This window comes from Anopheles aquasalis, chromosome 2 (genome assembly GCF_943734665.1).
Source record: "Anopheles aquasalis chromosome 2, idAnoAquaMG_Q_19, whole genome shotgun sequence".
Taxonomy (NCBI): Eukaryota; Metazoa; Arthropoda; class Insecta; order Diptera; family Culicidae; genus Anopheles; species Anopheles aquasalis.
This window is the reverse complement of record NC_064877.1, coordinates 15,549,608-15,567,500: the sequence shown is the minus strand read 5'-3', so window position 1 is coordinate 15,567,500 and position 17,893 is coordinate 15,549,608. Positions and strand designations below refer to the sequence as shown.

Sequence of the window (17,893 nt, the reverse complement as noted above, 5' to 3'; positions counted from 1 at the left end):
GACCGGATACTCGACGATCGTTTCACCGTTGATGGCGGTAATGGTTTTCGCACCCGTAGCCGATGTTCCTAGCTGGAACATGTGCTGGGTGGTGGTGGTAGGGGTGGTCGCCGACGTACCACTCCGCCGATCACCGGCTGCTGTCGCTAGCACAACGGTGGCCGATGATCCGGCACCTTCGTTGAACGACGAGTTTGCGGACAGTGTGTTGTCCTCCGATACGCTCGACGAGTCCTGATCGACGAAATCGCTGGTTGGTGAGATGTGGCCTACATCACTGCCGCCAACACTAGCGCCACTGCTGCCACTGCTACCGACACTACCACTGCTGTTGCCGTTCGCAACCGGCCGAGGACTGTCCGGCGATGATACTGGCACTTTGGATAGATTGATACCTGCAACTAGAGAGCGAAACGGAAGGCTGGTGAGCTTCTTAACTTGTAGCACATTCTAAGGAGCTTCTGTTTTCAAAATGGCGTACTCGTTGTCATGGAAATCACACTTTGTATTCGTTCTGTGACGCATCATATACTCCAAGGGAACTGTCTGAATCACCTACGAGTGCCCGAAACGCACAAAACCCATCTCGTCTGCAGTCTTCCCTATCACTGCACACGGTTTACTGCTACGCTCGCTAGCTAGCTAGCTAGCTGCCTGCTTCTTGCTTAGAAGCCAAACGCTGAAGAAGACGCGCAATGCGCACACATGAGAGACGCCGCGCAACTACTGACCGCAACGAAAGTCAATGCCCTGGCCCGAGAGCTGCTGCGCTACACGTCATTGCATTTTTGGCTTCCCACTCCGCACACCAGGGACGCCGGTTTGCCAGCGCCAGTGGTGCGATGGTCAAGAATGTGAAGCCATTAAATGATAAGAACCGAGTACGCACACATTGCACTGGGGGCAGTGCTGCTGTTGCGCTTAAAATACTGTCGCAAATTCACGATCCGACACCTCCGCTGTCCCACCTTCCCGCGGGCCGCACACCCCCACCGGCAGACGATCGTAAATGATTAACGAACGACATTTTATCATTCTCACGGCTCGAGGGTGTGTCGACAAGGCACGGGTGGGGGGGGGGGGGACAAAACTGAAACCTGCACCCAAAAACATGCGTGCCTAGTTCCGATCGTTGGCCTGTGTGTGCTCTAGATAGATAGAGACCGAGAGAAGAAGCGAACCGGCCGGAATGCTGTCATTTGTCTCGACCTGCACTCGAATCGCCCGTCGGTAACGGATGAGCGAATCCGCGGCGAGCGTTCCTCCTTCGCTCCGAAACACAGCAACCGCTGACGATGCTGCGTACACGCTAAACTGTTTTGAGGACGCAAAGTAAACGCGCTCGCGCGCGCACACACGGTTTGCTTTTCATCGTCGCCGTGACTAAAATTGTCTTTGTTGCGATCTAAAATTGTGTTACATGCCAAGTGACACTGGGTGGCAAGCAAGGGGCGGTGGCAGATGGTGGAATACCATTCCTCTTGTACCCGCCCAGCTGAGTGAGAGCGGAGTGTGTCCTGGGCTCCCGACGGGGGGCGTCGTCTCCACAGCAACCGACCGGTGCGCGCGTTGTGCGCCTGCTATCGAAGACACTAACCTTTTAGCAGATTCTTATCCTGCAGCCAGGTCAGTGATGTGAGCTCCTCGTCACCGGTCGTTGCTGCAGCCGTGGCGGCCGTCACCGGCGTAGTGGTGTTGCTACTGGTAACACCGGCGGCAGAAGACGTCGTCGAAGCAGGCGACGAGCCGGAAATCGGATGCAGCAGTTGCTGCTGCTGCTGGTGGTGTTGGTGAGCATGATGAGAACGGATCTGTCCACCGTTCGCGACATTGTTGTTGATAATGTCATGCTCCACGATGTCCATCGCCTCGGTCGCGAGCAGCACGATGTTACTGACGCCCCCGAGCGCATCCGCCGATGCCGTCGCCGCCGATGTAGTGGCTGTTGGCCGCGCGAAACGCATGATGAAGAGAGACCGAATCGAATGGACGGACGGACGAACGAGCGAACGAACGAGAGCGATAAGTCTTTGTGACGTGCGTCATTTTGGGGAAGTTACTGGTACGAGATACTTACTGATATAATCTTCGCGTCCTCCAGCGGAGTGCACCAGCACTAGCTTAGAACCGGGAGGTGGCGTTGTAATGGAGTTACTGGTGGCGTTGCCACCTGCCATCGAGCCGTTCCTTTCGAGCACGATTAGGCCCGGCCCAGCACCGTTCGGGTTTGGTGATCCAGGCGATGGCACCACCGTCGGAGCAGTGGCCGGTGCGATGGCAGCTCCAGCAGACATACTCGTCGTACCGTTACTGGGCGACGTGTGATGATGGTGTGGATGATGATGATGATGATGATGGTGAAGCTGGTGCTGCTGATGATGGCCACTTGTAGTGTTGGTGGTGGTGGTGGTACTGCTGCTGCTGGACGGTGATGATCCGTTGCTGCTGCTACTAGCACCAGCTCCCGAGGAGAGATTGAAGGTGTAGGTCGTCGTGTGAGGGTGATGTTGATGCAGCAGCTGATGATGGACGTTGCTATTGTTGTTGCCACCGTTACCACCACCGCTACTGATAAGAATGTTCTTATTACCGGCCACAATCCCGGCAGTCACTGGACTGTTGTTGTGGTTCTTGAAGCTCGTGTTGTTGTTGTTGAGCGTATGGTGGTGGTGCTGTGATTGCTGCTGCTGCTGCCAGGTGCTGCTAGTAGTGTGTGGTTGGATTATCAGTTGATGTTGTTGGCTGTTGGTAGCATCCAACGGTATCGTCGATAGTACCATGCTGGAGCCGAGACCGTGTGCCTTCTTGACCGACTGCGTCTGTCCTGCGATCTGGGCCGGCGTGGTATCGAACCCCCGGTCTGTCGCACCCTCGGTCATGGGGCTTTTGCCACCGGGCTGCTGCTGCTGTTCCTGCTGCTGGTGCTGATGCTGATAGAACGTGTCTTCCGCCTCACACACCTCTACCTCCTCCTCTTCCTGTTCCACCACACCGCTCTGTTGGTGGTGGTGGTGGTCGTGGTGTTGAACCACTGGACTACCGACTGGTGATGATGTTTCGACCGTCACGTGACCACCGATGATTGCCGATGCGCTGCCACCCGCGTTCGATCCTTCTTCCTCTTCCTCCTCCACCACCTCCTGCTCGTCCTCCTCGACCAGGTGCTCCTCACCAAGGGCCGTTTCGTCCTCGATCAGGTGATCACTGTTCAGGCGGCTATCCTCACTGGTCGTATCGTCGTCGTCAGGTGACGCGGTCCTTTCCGGGGACATTCTGCAAAACAAACAAGCGAGACAGAAGAAAAAAAACACAATTAATCATTAGTAGGATATGTGTGGGAGACACTTGTTTAGTAGCAGTAGCAGCAACGATAGAAGAAATATTTAAAACCTACAACAACAGTGACCATTGCGAGCCCATCCCGCTGCCGCCGCCGACAACAACCTTCGACCGTGAGACAACATTTTCGAATGAAGCAAACGGCCCAACAGCGACCGGAAGGTTCCGCGGCAAACCACGAGAAGCGATAAAGGCCCCGCTCGCTACTCGCTGCTCGCTGCCAACGCTACGGTACGAGCGTTGTGATTGTTTCTTTGACTAAACTTGCGGCCAAGGGACCGAGTAGCACTGGCGGTGGTCCATAGAAACAGCAGACTGCACTGTTGTGTGCAACCAACAGTAGGCTAGGAGAGGAACGGGTGTCTGTGGTGGTGGGGTTTAGCACAGCCAACATGGATCATCGCACCGCGAATCCACCTCCTACACTCCGCGCTGCACTCGTCGCTGCTCCTGGAAGAACATATCGCCCTCGATACGCTAAGCAAGGTGCAGCAGCGGCCTGTCGGTGTGGCCGCTTCGCGGGGGTTAGCTAGCTTAGGGGGTTAGGTTAGAGCAAATCCGAATCGATTTAATAAACCCGCAATTCGAAACTCGAAAACCAAGACCCCTCAACCCCTCCTAAACTCTCCGGGGGGTGGGTTGGATTCGCAAAATCGAGGTCCTAGTAGGTCCGGGCGCTCTCTCGCGTTCTGTGTTGCCGTTGTCATGGAAACCTTTGCCCCACTGTGGAGGGTGTGTAACAATAGTAACCAGGTGACGACGACGACGGTGATCGAATGATCCGTGTAAACAAAAGGTGCAAAGGTGGCTGCGACGACCAGGACCGACGTCGTCGAACAGGACTGCGGCATGTCCTTCAAACAAACAAACAAACAAAAAAAGATGGATCCAATTTAAAGCGTCCGATAATCCAATTAAATCATTTTTGCACAAACGCCCCCAATTCCAAACAAGCAAATAGCGATCCATCTATCTGATTATGTCCTTCCTAGAGGGACTCGTGCTTGGTGCAAAGCGCTTGCTCCAAAGCGCTCCTCCTCCAGTGACTGACCCAATTGTGACCCGGACCCCAAAAAGAGGCCCGCCAAGTATCCATTTCATCGCATCGCAGAGGTCAATCGTAAAGTGGGACTCGACTTCTCGGCTATCGAACCGGATATGAATGAATCAACCATTGACCGACTTCATCGATACTTGCCCCTTAATACCCCCATCCATGTTGTTTGACGATTAAAAGACCCGGAAATAGACACCAATTCCTGCGCTACTGCTGGTTCGCCTCCTTTTATACGCCCGCATATTCGTGTCCTTTTGGACGGATTCAGAGTCCAACTCTTTCTTCACACAGTTGGGGAAGCGAATCGATAGATTATAATGATATCGTCTTGCGAGCGAGCGAGTGAACGAGGTGGCATCAGTCAATCGTATCCTGATTTGAGACAATTTAAACAGACAAACGATAAGCAAACGATGTTGGAAACCTAGCGAAAATCCTAGAAACTTGTCGTCGCAATTTGTAGTCAGTTGTGACGTTTATTCAATTTGCTCTGTTCCCACCAACAGATGGGAAGGAAGAGGAAGAGGAATGAGGAAACAATTTAAACCTTATGTGTCACCTCAGCAAGCACCATTTGCGTAGAGTCGTACGCGAGAAAATTTGAAGGACAAATCTAAGCCACCGAAGTCCGAACCAGGAGCCCCAAAAAATATGCAACCAAATACACGCTAAGGCCGGACGTTGTTGGCGACAAGTTGCCTGTGATCCTGGTTACCAGAGAAACCACACTTCGACAGGTACCAGGCACAAACAATTGATGGATTGATAATGCTGCAGGACCCTCTCTCTCCCTTGTGTGCGCAAGAGTGAGTGCGAGACATATTTTCTACTCAGCCGCGCAACAGAAGAAGCTACCTCGACGCAAACGAAAATGAGCACGGGTCACGGAATGGGGGGGAAAAGAACCTTGGAATGGCGCCCCCCTGGGTAGAATGTAAGGTGTACTTTCGTTGCTACAACGATGGAGGAGCAAGTGTACAGCAAGGCACACTTCGACGCGACGCTAATAGCATTTGTTCCTTCTCCTCCTTCCTACTTCCTTGCAGCAAACGCTCTATCCCATCACTTTGCTTCCTTATGTCCACTGGCCTACCACTTAGTGGCGACAGAACACACGCTACTAGTCCCTCTATGCGGTCCACTATGCGCCTGAAAGGTATGCAGCAAATGTGCACGCGAAACGTCAACGTCGGTTTGGTTGACCCCTGGGGGAGGAGGGGGCCGGTTTGTGCGCGATTACCAATTTGCATATCAAATCATATAGAGCAGAGGGTAGCGATTTGTGAAAGGTGGGGGGGGGGGGGGGGGGGTTGGATTTCAACTTTTTATTTGAGACAGGTTCTACGTGTTGAGTACAGGGATTCGGGACTAGTTGTGTTGAGCAAATAATCAAAAAGGATTTTTTTTTTCATAAACGAAACGACAAGGGTCACTTCGTTGAACTGGTTTTTTAGGGGAGCTTTGGCCACAAACAAATTGAAGCAAGTTACCAAAGCAACACACCCAGCAGAAGATTAACGCGATGGCGACGACGATGATGGTGATGATGATGATGGTGATTGTTTCACATTCGATCAAGGTGTGTACTGTGTGCGTGCATCGCCAGCAGCAACGTCGTCGAGCACGAGCACGACGGCGTAAAGAGAAAGGCACCGTTTCTTCGCGGGACATAGAAATTTCTTTTCGATCCTGCCAATCAACCGAAAACAGGAATATCAACCTGCGGCCACACAGCACACACGCGCAACGCGCGCCTGTGACAATCGCGGATCCGCTGGCTTTCAACTGGAGGCTCGTGTGGTAGCAGCCCCCAAATCCAAACCCAAATAAAAGCAAAACATGGCCTGCGAGAAGAGATTGCTGCACAAAATACCGACCCCGGAGGGAGTCCAGCACCGGAGAGCAGTTCCGTTCCGTTCAGGTTCAGGAGCAAAGCAAAAGCAGAGAAGTAGGGCAGAGATGTCGTGTAGTCGAGAGTAGCAAAAAATGCAAACAATCCCTTTTTTTTCTTTCGAAACGGTCAAAAAGGGCAAAGGATTGTACAAACGAGAATAGTGTGAGCAAGCAGAAGAAGGAATATGTATTCTGCTTCAACCAACGCCACTTTGTCACTTTCGGGCCTTTCTCTCAATGATCACAAACTAACAGGTAAGCATGGCCACCGTTGAAAAAGCGGAAAACTCATCATCAAAAATCTCTTCGTCACCCGATTCGCCTATAAGCTTCCGCAGTGATCAACCACCAGCAAAGGACGTGCAACATTTGCGATGAAGCGTCTTTTGAGCGCTCTGGGTGCCTGTGTGCTCCTTATCCTTTGTTGTCATAGAGGATGGCGCACCCGCAAAGAGATCCGAACCGATCCGGATCCAAAAACAAAAATTCGCTTTTCGTCCCCGGATCCGGAAGGCTGGCGACGGTGGCGGCGGCATCAACAAACGAGGAGAAAGGAGCCTGCAAGGAGGCAGCTTCATCGTGCTGCTGCTGCGTCGCGGTTGGGGGCAAACTCACTCTCAGTGTGCCACGCAAGCCGTGTTGTTTGGTTGCCAACGTAAACAAAATTCCTTGCGTTCGCCCTCCCGTTCTCTCTCTCTCTTTCTCGTCTTCATTTTCTTTCCGTCTCTCTCTCTCTCTCTCTCTCTCGCTCTCTTTCTATTTCTATCGAAGGTGAACCGTGAACCAGTTTTTGGGGGGGAAACAAGGTAGGTCGAGAGCGAACGAGCGAGAGAGTGACCGGGGAGTCCTTGCAATGTCAAAAGCATCGCTCCACGGCAGCGTTTGTTGCAGCATAATCTTCATACATCCACTCTCCCTCTCTCTCTCGCTCTCTAGCTGGATTACTACCACACCATCAACAGGAAATTAGTATATCACGCCAGATATACACACAGATACACCTTCAAACTTCCCCGAAAGATACTAAACAGGATGGTCAACTCCTTTCAGGAGAGTGTCTGTGTGCGTGAGAGAAGGAGTTTCCCCCAACGAACTCTGTTGACACACTCATACCATCCTGTCGTCGTCCTGACACAGGGACAGGGGGTACACACTGTTGACAGGCGCACAACATGCCAAGCGAAAGAAAAAGGTCAAGGTCACACGGAGCCGCTAGTCAGCCAGCTAGCTAGTGACAGCTGGAGTGAAGTAGTGGGGCGAGGCGAGAATGTCCTGCAAGCTGGTGGTGGTGGTGGTGGTGGTGGTGATGGAAGCACCAAAAGCGCCAAGTTGTGGCGTTGCCCACCATCAGTTTCCATAGTTTCCACCCAAACGCGCCACGAAAAACTCTCTTTCTCACTCTCTCGCTCTCGCGTTCTCTTGCGCCTCGTTCTCACCGAAACACAGGACACTTGGATACTGCATCATTCCTTGTGCGACGACAGGATAACCGGGGTGTGTAGAGTAGCTGAAGCTGGCGGCTTCAAGAGGTCGCGCGTTGCTGCTTACATACGCGGTAGGCCAACGACGCTATAAAGGAATTTCACCTTCCCTCTTTCCTGTTTTATAGAGCGCGGGAAGGTGGTCGGAACCGGGGGTTCTTGGACCCTCCACATTCGATGGTGATGGCCTGATTACTAAGACACACTGCCTGCCTGCTGCTGCTACTGCTGCTCATGGCCTGGTTGTTCGTTTTTAGCGTTATTTTATTCGATTTTTTCTTTTTGTTTGACATTGTTTTCCCTGCGTCGTCGTCGATGGCAACCGAACGGTGGTAGCGATTGTGTTGTGGTGCATTGGGAGCTGCACTTTTCTACTCATATGTATCCAAGATACCCGTGAACCGCATTCAAGTGGCCATTGGCACTCGCTCTGTCGGTCTCTTTTTCTCTCTTGCCCCTGATTGTTATTGTAGCAATGTTTGGTTGGTGTTGTCATGGAAGAGTATCGGGATGGTCCAGGGCCAAACAATGGTCACCACCACCGCACAGTTGTCTTCACAACTTTGGACGAAGAAAATCAATCCGCAGGATTTATTTATCAATCTCACCAGCCAATCGGAGCGCATTGTCTGGCTGAGTTTGAATAATTGCGAGCTGCAAATACGCGGAGTGTAGATTCGATGGCGTCCCAACAATCACGATGGCAATATTTTAGCCCAAAAGAAGAAGTAGTTTCTACAACCTTACCATAACCTTACCAATGTGCTCTCCTGCGTCAGAAAAGACAAAAGTCAAGTTTTGCCTTCAACCCGATCACTGTGTCTCCAACATTGAAACACCGCGGACTAACTTGACCTTCTGTCTCCTCCTTCCCAAAACAAAACTAGCCAATTCCGGCCGAACGAATAAAAAAAAAACGAGTTCCAAAATGTCCACCACACAGAGACAAATGCGTTGCAAAAGTTCAACAATTTCCTCAAGGTTGCTTCTACCGTGTTCGACAACCTCTCTTCCTCTCTCTCTCTCTCTCGATCTGTCCTCGTGGTTCCTCTAAAAACATATTTGAAACAGGCAGCACGTGGCTACGTTTTGCGTCTTCTCGGACTCCGGCTATTCCGCAAAATCTATTCGATTCCATAATCGAACTCACACTTTCATCTGCTCGGTTTTTGTTGTCGCCCCTTGGTGGCCCCCTGAATCGCAAAAAAACAACCCATGCTCCCAGAAAACATGCACCGCGACTACTCGGCGAACCATTTAGCGAGAGTGCGTCAAAAGGGCCACAACGTTCGTTACATGCCGCCCTGACATTTCCACTTGGCGTGTGCGCAGCGTCACCGTCGTCTTGGGCTCGTCAGCGTGAGTCGACAAAGTTGGCAATGCGAACGCCGCGCCACGCTACCGCCACAGGATGATAAGTCCACGAAACGACGAAGAAGTCTTAGTTTGGATTTGTTTTTGTTTTGACACCACCACCATACCATACTGATGATAGTAGTAGTGGTCGTTGTGGTTCTGACCGCTAGCTTTTTACATACTATTTAAAAGATCCCAACGTCGTCAGGTTTGTCAGGTTTGTGCTGCTGGCTTAGTGGTTGGTCACTGCACACGTGAGTACCGACAGCGACTAAAGACATCAACAGAAGTGGGGTTTAGTACAAGGCCTCTGGTGGAAAGGGGTTTGAAGTAGACGGAACCCATCCACGACGACGAATACTTGATTCGCGCAGCATTTGTTCGAACCATCACCACAGTGCCGTCTTCGTGGGAACACGTGAACACCGAGCGATCAGTTGTCGAGTAGCCTGTGCTTTCGATGCGCGACACACGTGAACCGCTTCATAACCGACGATAGAGGAGCAAAGGCGGCACCGTATCTTAAGCGTGTGTGCTGTCGGTGTACTTCTTTGGAACATTTCAGCACACGCCAGACACGCATTGGTGGTGTCAGCGGATGTGACCTAAGCATCGGGGTGCATTATGATACTCTTCAAACAACGGCCGTTGTTTAGTCATTCGGTGCATAAAGTAAAGGGAAATTACTATTGGCCACGGCCTGGCATCATACACTAGCGGCGCCACCACCAGCAGATGAACGACGCGCGCCCTTCTGCGGACCAGGGAACGAAACAGCAGCACAGGTTGCGCCGTATGCTGATGTGGCACATGGTAGGCCGCCATCGCGTTTACATGGCAACTCGAGGAGTGTGTGGGGCAAGGTTTCACGCTCTCTCGTTCGATGCCGGCTAATGGTCTCCTCCACCCGGGGGCCGGGCCAGGGATTGTGGGAGAATCCAAATGAAGTGATTTAACCGGCGCGCACTTGATGGTGGCGTAACCACATCTTTAACCCGTTTCATCGGCCCATCGACGCTTGATCGCTTCTCTTTCTATCTCTCTCTCTCCCTCTCTCTTTGGTGCGTGTTGCTGTCCCGTTTGTTCTCGAATTTGCAAACGGACTACTTGGATCGCATAACCTGTTCGCGGCAGCACCTGAAGCAAAGAGGAGAACTGGAGAGAGTAGTCGTCGTCCACATCGTCAGCCACCTCGAGCTCGAGGGGAAACCGGCACATTCGATACATTGGATGCCCCCTCAGCTGCCAACCTGGCCCCACATATGTGTATGTGACCTGTGGCTATCGCTTAGCATTCCAAACTGTACCAAGGGATTACCGCGCGGCGCGTGTTTTGGAGAAACCCTCTACGTTGTATCCTCTCTCAGCTGGCTAGCCGCTAACAGTGTGCACACCCAGGTACACTGTGCGCGACACTGAAAGATGAACCGGTTATAACCGGTTCACCGGGCAGGGGGAAAGCCAGAATCCCCGCCTGGGTATTACAAACACCGACGACGCAAAAAAAAAACCCGCGCCTTCCTATATCTTATCGTGCGCGCAACTTTTGTGCATCAAAATCGATGGACTTGCCGACGGTTTGATGGCGCCTCTGGAGGTCCCCACAGGCCCCGGAGTACGTGTCGGTTAGATTGCTTAGAAATCCGTAAGCTCAATCGTTCAACGACGACTTCACGTCGGGATTTTTTTTTTTTTGTTCGCCCGCAGCAACCTTTCCTAATCAATCAGCCTCAACAGTGACACTGCCAGAATGGAACATTGTGTGTACCCTTGAACCTCCCCAACGGTTACAGCCGCCCATCCATGTACACAACACAATTGACCATCATTGGCAGCAGCACAGTGGAGATGCGAAGAACTTGATGAATCCTAGAATAGCAAACATCATCCTTTTTTTTTTTTTTTGGAATTTGCATCATTAAATCCCATAATGATCACTGGGTTTTGCTGGCCGAAGAGGCACGAGCGAAATGTCAAAGAGCATTGGAAGCATTTGAATTTGGTTCTCGTCATCGACCTAAGAGATCGAGTTGGTGGGAATCACAGAAACCGCGCACAGCAGTATCCAAGGTGATTCCGTCGGGTGTGCGCCGGGAATTACTGGCACACGCGCGTAGGAGAAGTCTTCGCGGCTGACGCCAACAGACAGATGCGCTCAACATGCGCGCACCACCAACGCATCTCATCTCATCCGTCGGTTAATGTGTTCTGGAAAAAGGTTTTCACTGTTGCTGCTGCTACGCTAGTGGCGCATCGCGTGGATGACGAAATCCCTTCTATAGCCACGTCCATCGTTTCTCTCTCTCTAAAGGCGAATTATGCGAGATCTGATCTGGAAACAGATTTATGGGGCAACAGGTGTGAGCAGACAGAGAGAGGCAGCAGCTCTAGCGCGCGCTCTAGACATCCTCCTCCTCCTTCTCCACCTTTTCTCGGTATTGCAACATGGCGGAACCGGGCGGTGCAGATCAACAATAATTTAAACACCTACACGAGCGAGCGTGCGCCATTTACATGGACCATGATGAGACACATCAAAAGCTCGGCCAGTAAACGGGAGAAGCAAGAGGAAGGAAGATTTTCCCTCCTTCGCTGGATCTAATTCCCCCTCTCCCTCGTTGCCACTTCACGACCGGTCCCGCGATCTCCCATCATCATCAGGTCTCAAATACCAACCGACAGTAAACCGCCATGGGTGAGTAACAGCAGATCATGGAGTGTAAAGTACCGGCATTGGATGATAGTGGATCCAACAACAACGTACACTAGACAAACAATCTGCATGATCCACGATGACGACGATCCATGGGGCCGACACATCGTACACCTTTAGCGGCGTTATGTGGCGAACGGAGCATAGCAGGCTATAGTCGTTGGAATCCACAACGATAACAATACAAGACGAAGGAAAGCTGGTGGAAACCTGGTGGAAACATTGACGACCTCGATTCAGGCGAAAAACGGGAATCGGCTCGTCGAGTATGACGTAAGAATATGAAGTCGAATCTGACGCCGTAAAAACCTTTCGCTTTTCACCGGGAGCGGAACTTGAAATAATAGAACCGAAGCCGTATCTCAGCTGCAGCTCTTCTGGGAGGGCCCCACGAGGCCAATAAGACGGTTTGAAATCAAGAAAAGGGTGTTTATACTGCCGCCGAGCGGCCGAGATAATAAATATTTGTGTTAAACCCGGTCGATCCCCGGTCGAGCAGCCGTCACGTTTTTTTTTTTTTTGAGCAAGACGCCAGGAGGCGCGTCCACACAGCGCATCGATCAATCTCGATCGATTCGCAGGATTGATAGTATGACAGCTAGCTGAGGAGCCATCCAGTGCGCGCCGCCTTCATCCAGTGAACTAGTACGATCCAGCAGCAGCAGCTACACAAAACTTCTGGTCTCGATTTGTTGTTAGGTCTTGTACGTCTATCTACTTGCTTCCACAGTACTGCAGCAAACCAGATCTACAGCTAGCATTTTAGACAGAACCCCGCTCCGGATTCTCCAAACAGTTCATCATTTTTGTGTACACAGCCTCTACACTATACCTCGCATGCTACAGATCTTCTTCCCGGTCTCGTATAGTGGTCCCCCCGAACGGCGTTTCGTCTGTCGTAACTGGTTGCAGCCACTGAGGACGGAGTTCCGAGACACTTGCGTACATAGTTACATGTGGCGCTTCGATGCAGGCCATTCTCGCATCACTCTTTCTCCTGCTCTTCTGTACAAGTACTGCCTGTGAACCAAACCGTACCAACCGAGGGTGGTAACTGATAAGCGCGGCGTACAATCAGCGCCACATGAATCGGAACCCTTTCTCACGGAACGACGGAACGGATCTTCCAGGCATTTATCATCCTCACCAAAGCCGCTGCTGCTGCTGCTTGAGCTGATAAACCGCGTCAGCCAGGGCCTCGTGATCGCTAGCGAAGTGATGATTCCGATCTCCGGTCAAAACCGCAAACCACGAACGCTCCGCAATGCACACTTCCCCCACCCCCTTTCTCCCTTCTGGGGAGACTGATGATCGGGTGCAGAAAAAAGTGAAAGTTCTCAGATCGACCACGATCATCACGTTATTTGGACGAGTAATGGAAAAATGAGGTGCAGCTGAGCGGGGGCCAACAGCATCAGTGCCAGGATTTCGGAGTCCGTTATCCAACCCTAAGGCACAAGACACATTTTGCACATCCCTGCAAATGAGACAAACATGAGCAGGATCTGGTCTGGTGGCGGATCACCCCGGTAGACACACGCCGACGATACGAGAGTACAGCGGTGGTGACGGTGGCGGCTAGCGTCCATCATTTGTCACGCGTAACGTCAGCGCGTAACACGCGTCTGCTAACGCTTCGGTGACCTACTTGCTATAAACAAACTGTGGCGTGTACCGCCGAGCAGCGAGCAGCAGCGCACACGCCCCGATTAGCGACGGTGGCCGGTGGCGTCGGTTGTCGATCGGCATCGTGGCAGCGCACGCCGGTGACGGCCGTGCGCGTTCGTTGCGTCAAACAAACGCGCGCGTACATCTCACGAGAGCGCTTCGAGCGAACTAGCGAACTGCTTCGTTGGCATCGTCATCGTAGTAGTCGTCGTCGATGTAGCACCTGGATACTAGGAGTCCCTCTGACCGGTATTTGCGCTAGAGTGTAGATGATGAGGTGTTCAGAGCTAACTTGTTAAAAGGATAATCAATCGATTCGGATCAGATTCGGTCGAAATCGTTATGAGCAGTTTATTAGCGATGGATGCATGGTTGGGCACACTAATGTACGTGCGGCATCATCAGCACCTCAACATGATGATTATTCACGGGATCTAATCACCTTGGTTTTGAGGGGCGAAAACGAGGAACTTATATACGAGCGAGCGAATGAGATAAAAAATAGGTAAAAACCCTCGCGAACGTGTAACGTTTAACCTTGAAATACACACGCAAAGCACACACAAAAACAGCCCCCTAAACATCGCACAGCCCGCGACGTACGCCGCATGTTCGCAATTAGTTGCCACCGATAGCAAAAGTGTCGTGTAGTCATTGCCGCGTGATAACTTTGCGTTTTTATTGTAGAAAAAAAAACCAAATCCACCAACACATTGGGATGGACAGCGTCGTTTTCATCGCTGCTTGCTGATTGGTTTTGGAGCAAGAGCATAAGGTAGTCGTAGCACCGTCGCCCCTGCAATACCCAATTCTCCAGACCAGAGACCCTCGGCCGTAGACGCTTCCTAAACGGAAACACACACACAAACATATAGACTCGCAGCAGTTCGGTGGGGCCAATTTGAAGGAAGGGATGTTGTTGTGTGTTTTCGTCTGTGTTGATCTCGTTCGCTTGGTGCGTTTTTATTGATGCTCTAAGCGCCCACCCCGTGCCGTGTGCGCTGGTTTGTGTGACGACGCACCAATGTTGTTGATGCAAAGCTGGAGGTGGCCGAAGATCACACGATTTGCGTGCTGGCTTTTGCACGAGACATTCTGCCACGGAACAGCTTAGATGTAAAAGTAACGAGAAACCTATTAGCCAGTTCAAGAAAGAATCTAAAGCAAGAAAATAGAAACAATAACTTGAGCATAATCAAAAGAATGTTTTCAAATACTTCTTGAACAGTGTCCCAAAATCACTTCACTAGACGATGGAACTGTCAAGGCACAACATCAACGCATATACGTCTACTATGATTTCTGGCCTATCAATGTACCTGTTAGAAAACACATATTGGATCAGCTTTCCGTTCGCATTCTCATCACAGCAATCCGCGTTATGGTATTGGGCCTTTACCTGACTGCTTTGCTTTGAGATTTAGGCGCATTCGGACCACGATAATGCTCGCAGGCAATTGCTAACTAATCTGAACTTGAAAACGATGATTCCGGAGCGAATTCCAAGACACATGACATGTTGCTATGGCAAAGCAGATGATGATGATGCTACGAACTTCGCTCTCGAACGGCAACAACCACAATCCCAATGCAAACAAACCATCTAGCAAGCAAGTAAAGCAGCAAACGGAAACGTACGCCGCATTTTTTTGTTCAAACACCGTTATGCTCAAGGTCATCAGCGAGTAATGATGGATGTGTGTCCTCCTCCCATAGAAAAAGGGCACCTTTTCACAGGAGCAGCACACTCTTTCGAGGCGGGAGAGAAAAAGAGAGACAACGACCCTCCGCAGCAGCATATAGAAGGTGGGGGGGCCGAATAAGGCTGAAGCCATCTCCACATCTGGAGGACGCTGACTACAAAAAACAACACGTGCCAACCGCCCCTCCACCTTACACTATGGAAGGGAAGCCACTTTTCGTGCTTCCCCCCCCCCCCCCCCCCCTTTGGTTGCGCTTGTAAGATGGTGTTGATGTTGTACGGAGCCCAAGCTCTCCACGCGATCGCTATCGCAAAACTGCGTCCGAGAGACTTGAAGGTGTGGGAAGTAGTAGTGACGCAGTAGTCTGGGCCTAGTGGTAGTAGTCACGACACATTAGTAGCACACTAGAGCTTATGTAGTTTGTAGAGCATCGACAACATCGAGACCGCCATACGAACTCGAAAGCACAACCCACCCGTCGCTAGGAAGCTTGAGGAGGGAAGCTGAGCTACCGGCTATTTATAGTGGTTGTGTATGAGTGTATAGTAGCGCCACAGGGAGGACGCCGACGCTGCGTCCGTCCGCCGGTCGATGGTGGTGGCCATTTTGAACAAACATTACACAGAAGATGTCGTCGACTAGGCAGAGCCAGGAGGACACTCTAGTGTATGGGGAATATGCGAGAAGATGTAGTGTATGCATAATGTAATGGGCACTCTAAGAGCAGTTCTTCTTCTTCTTTATCATCTTTTCTCGCTCTCTCCACCACCGAAGGCTTCTTGGATGATAGTTGCAGACAAGTTTGCCGATGCGGTGCGGTTTCTTATCAAATTCTGGGGCCTCGACTACGTCGTGTAATAGTTTCACAAGACAGCTCAGCCAGAGAGGCCACGTTTGCCAGGCACGTTACGCTGCTAGTTGCTAAGCACCTTCTCCTCCTCCTCTTCCTCCTGGAAAAAAAAACAGCAGCAAAACAGTCCATAGAAATGCAGCAGAAGGCGAGCGAGGTGCGTCGCAATGGCGACGAATGGCAAGATTAAAATTAAACAGCTTGTTACGATGATGCTCCCTTGTGTTTGCTGCTGCTACTGCTGTTGTTGTCCTTGCGAGGTGAAAAGAAACCTTACTAATGCGTGCGTGTTCCTTGTGTATGTCCCTTGATCCGTACTACCCTACCCCAAGTCGTCTCCCGCGCGAGAAGAAGACAATGCTACACGTAGAGGACGAAGCGCGCGCGCCGGTTGTTTCCTTGGCGGTTGCTGCTGTTGGCTCTCAGAGCTCGACGCGATGACCGCGCGCGTCCTTGCAACTCACGCCCCGCAACTAAATGCGCCACTCTCGAGAGGAACCGAATGTTCGACCACACTCTAGGAAACATCTCTGACCAACGGCAGAGACACGAACAGAAAAGGATATGTGTGTCCTTCGGGCTAAAAGCTCTCCTTTTTCGCGTTGACGCTGTGCTCTCTCACGGATCCAAGAAGCCAATGGTTTTTTTCCGCCCGATTCTCTGACGTTTCTGCGGCAGCATTCGGACAGCGGTGCTTCGCGTGTGGTAGTGAGATGGTAACATCACGGTGGCGGCGGCGGCGTTGTCACCACCAGACCCGACCGAGTGAGAGTGGTGTGAGTGCTCCAAGCGGCCGCCAACCTTATCGCTTGACATTTGTTTACATACACGTTCCATCCACACAACAAGACCACCCCTTCTTCTCCGTCACCGCACCGCTCCACTCCACTGTGGCATCAAGAAGGAGTGTTATGCTAAGATGATGATGATGATGCTTCCATCGTCATCCACCGCATTCTAATCGGTGTTGTTGGACGCTACTTCTTGTTCTTTATGGTGTATTTATTCTACTAAAGGTTCGTCTTAATCTAACTATATCCATTGCTCCTTTTGGGGAAGATACTGCTATCATTACGCAGCAAACCCAGGGAACTTATCCACCACCACTCCCAGAGCGCCTTATCAGCGCGAGGTCCACGGAATTCCTAAACATTGGGACATCAGACCACTGCGAGTACTGAGAGTGCGCGCCTCTATCGTCTTCTTCCACTACACCATGGACAACACCTGGACTACTTTGTTGTCACTTGTTCCCGCAGTGGTTATCAAGCCAACGTTACACGCAGAAGTGAGGCGGTTAAGCCGGTCCCTTCCGGCTGCAGAAGTGGTGCGCTGTGCTGTGTGAGGAGAGGCGCGCGCGCGCGCGTGTTTGGATGTGTTTTGGTTCGATAATCTTGTTTGCCGCGGCACGAGATGCTGACGTGTGCGCAAACTGAAGAGATCGGGGGTCCAGCTCCGCCAATCTCGGAGTGGTGTTTCTTCATCCGCATAGAGGACGCCGGGCGTGCGCGGCCGCGCGTGTTGCACATTTCAAGAGCCCCAAGATCTACTCCTGCTTCTATTCTTCTTTCAAGATGGGAGCCACACTTAGTCGCTTCAAGTGTGTCTCGTCACAAGCACGTCCAAATGGCCAATACTAGAAACACAATCGCTCTTTAATTACGCACTAAATCCAGAGTAAGCAAGATGTCACCTACTGTCCCATCCTGACTTACTAGTAGAACAAGCTACAAGCTGCTGCTTGCGTGAATGTGTGTTTCTTATGCAAAATATGTGCATGGTATACAACCGAAACCACCACCGCTGAGCACCCGCCGCATGTGTTTGCGATGA

General features: G+C 51.5%; 1 protein-coding gene across 5 annotated transcripts in view; it reads right to left on the bottom strand.

Annotated features, from left to right (window-relative positions):
• Positions 1 to 17,893, bottom strand: part of LOC126573003 (serine-rich adhesin for platelets-like) — a 61,265-nt gene that overhangs the window by 6,677 nt on the left and 36,695 nt on the right. For all 5 annotated transcript variants that reach the window (XM_050232757.1, XM_050232758.1, XM_050232761.1 and 2 more), the window contains exons 3-5: positions 2,078 to 3,273; positions 1,598 to 1,942; positions 1 to 401 (exon numbers count right to left, since the gene is read on the bottom strand). The exon at positions 1 to 401 is cut by the window's left edge and continues 611 nt beyond it. In XM_050232757.1, the coding sequence (XP_050088714.1) occupies positions 1 to 401; positions 1,598 to 1,942; positions 2,078 to 3,273 (1,942 nt within the window). The remainder of the gene's footprint in view (positions 402 to 1,597; positions 1,943 to 2,077; positions 3,274 to 17,893) is intronic.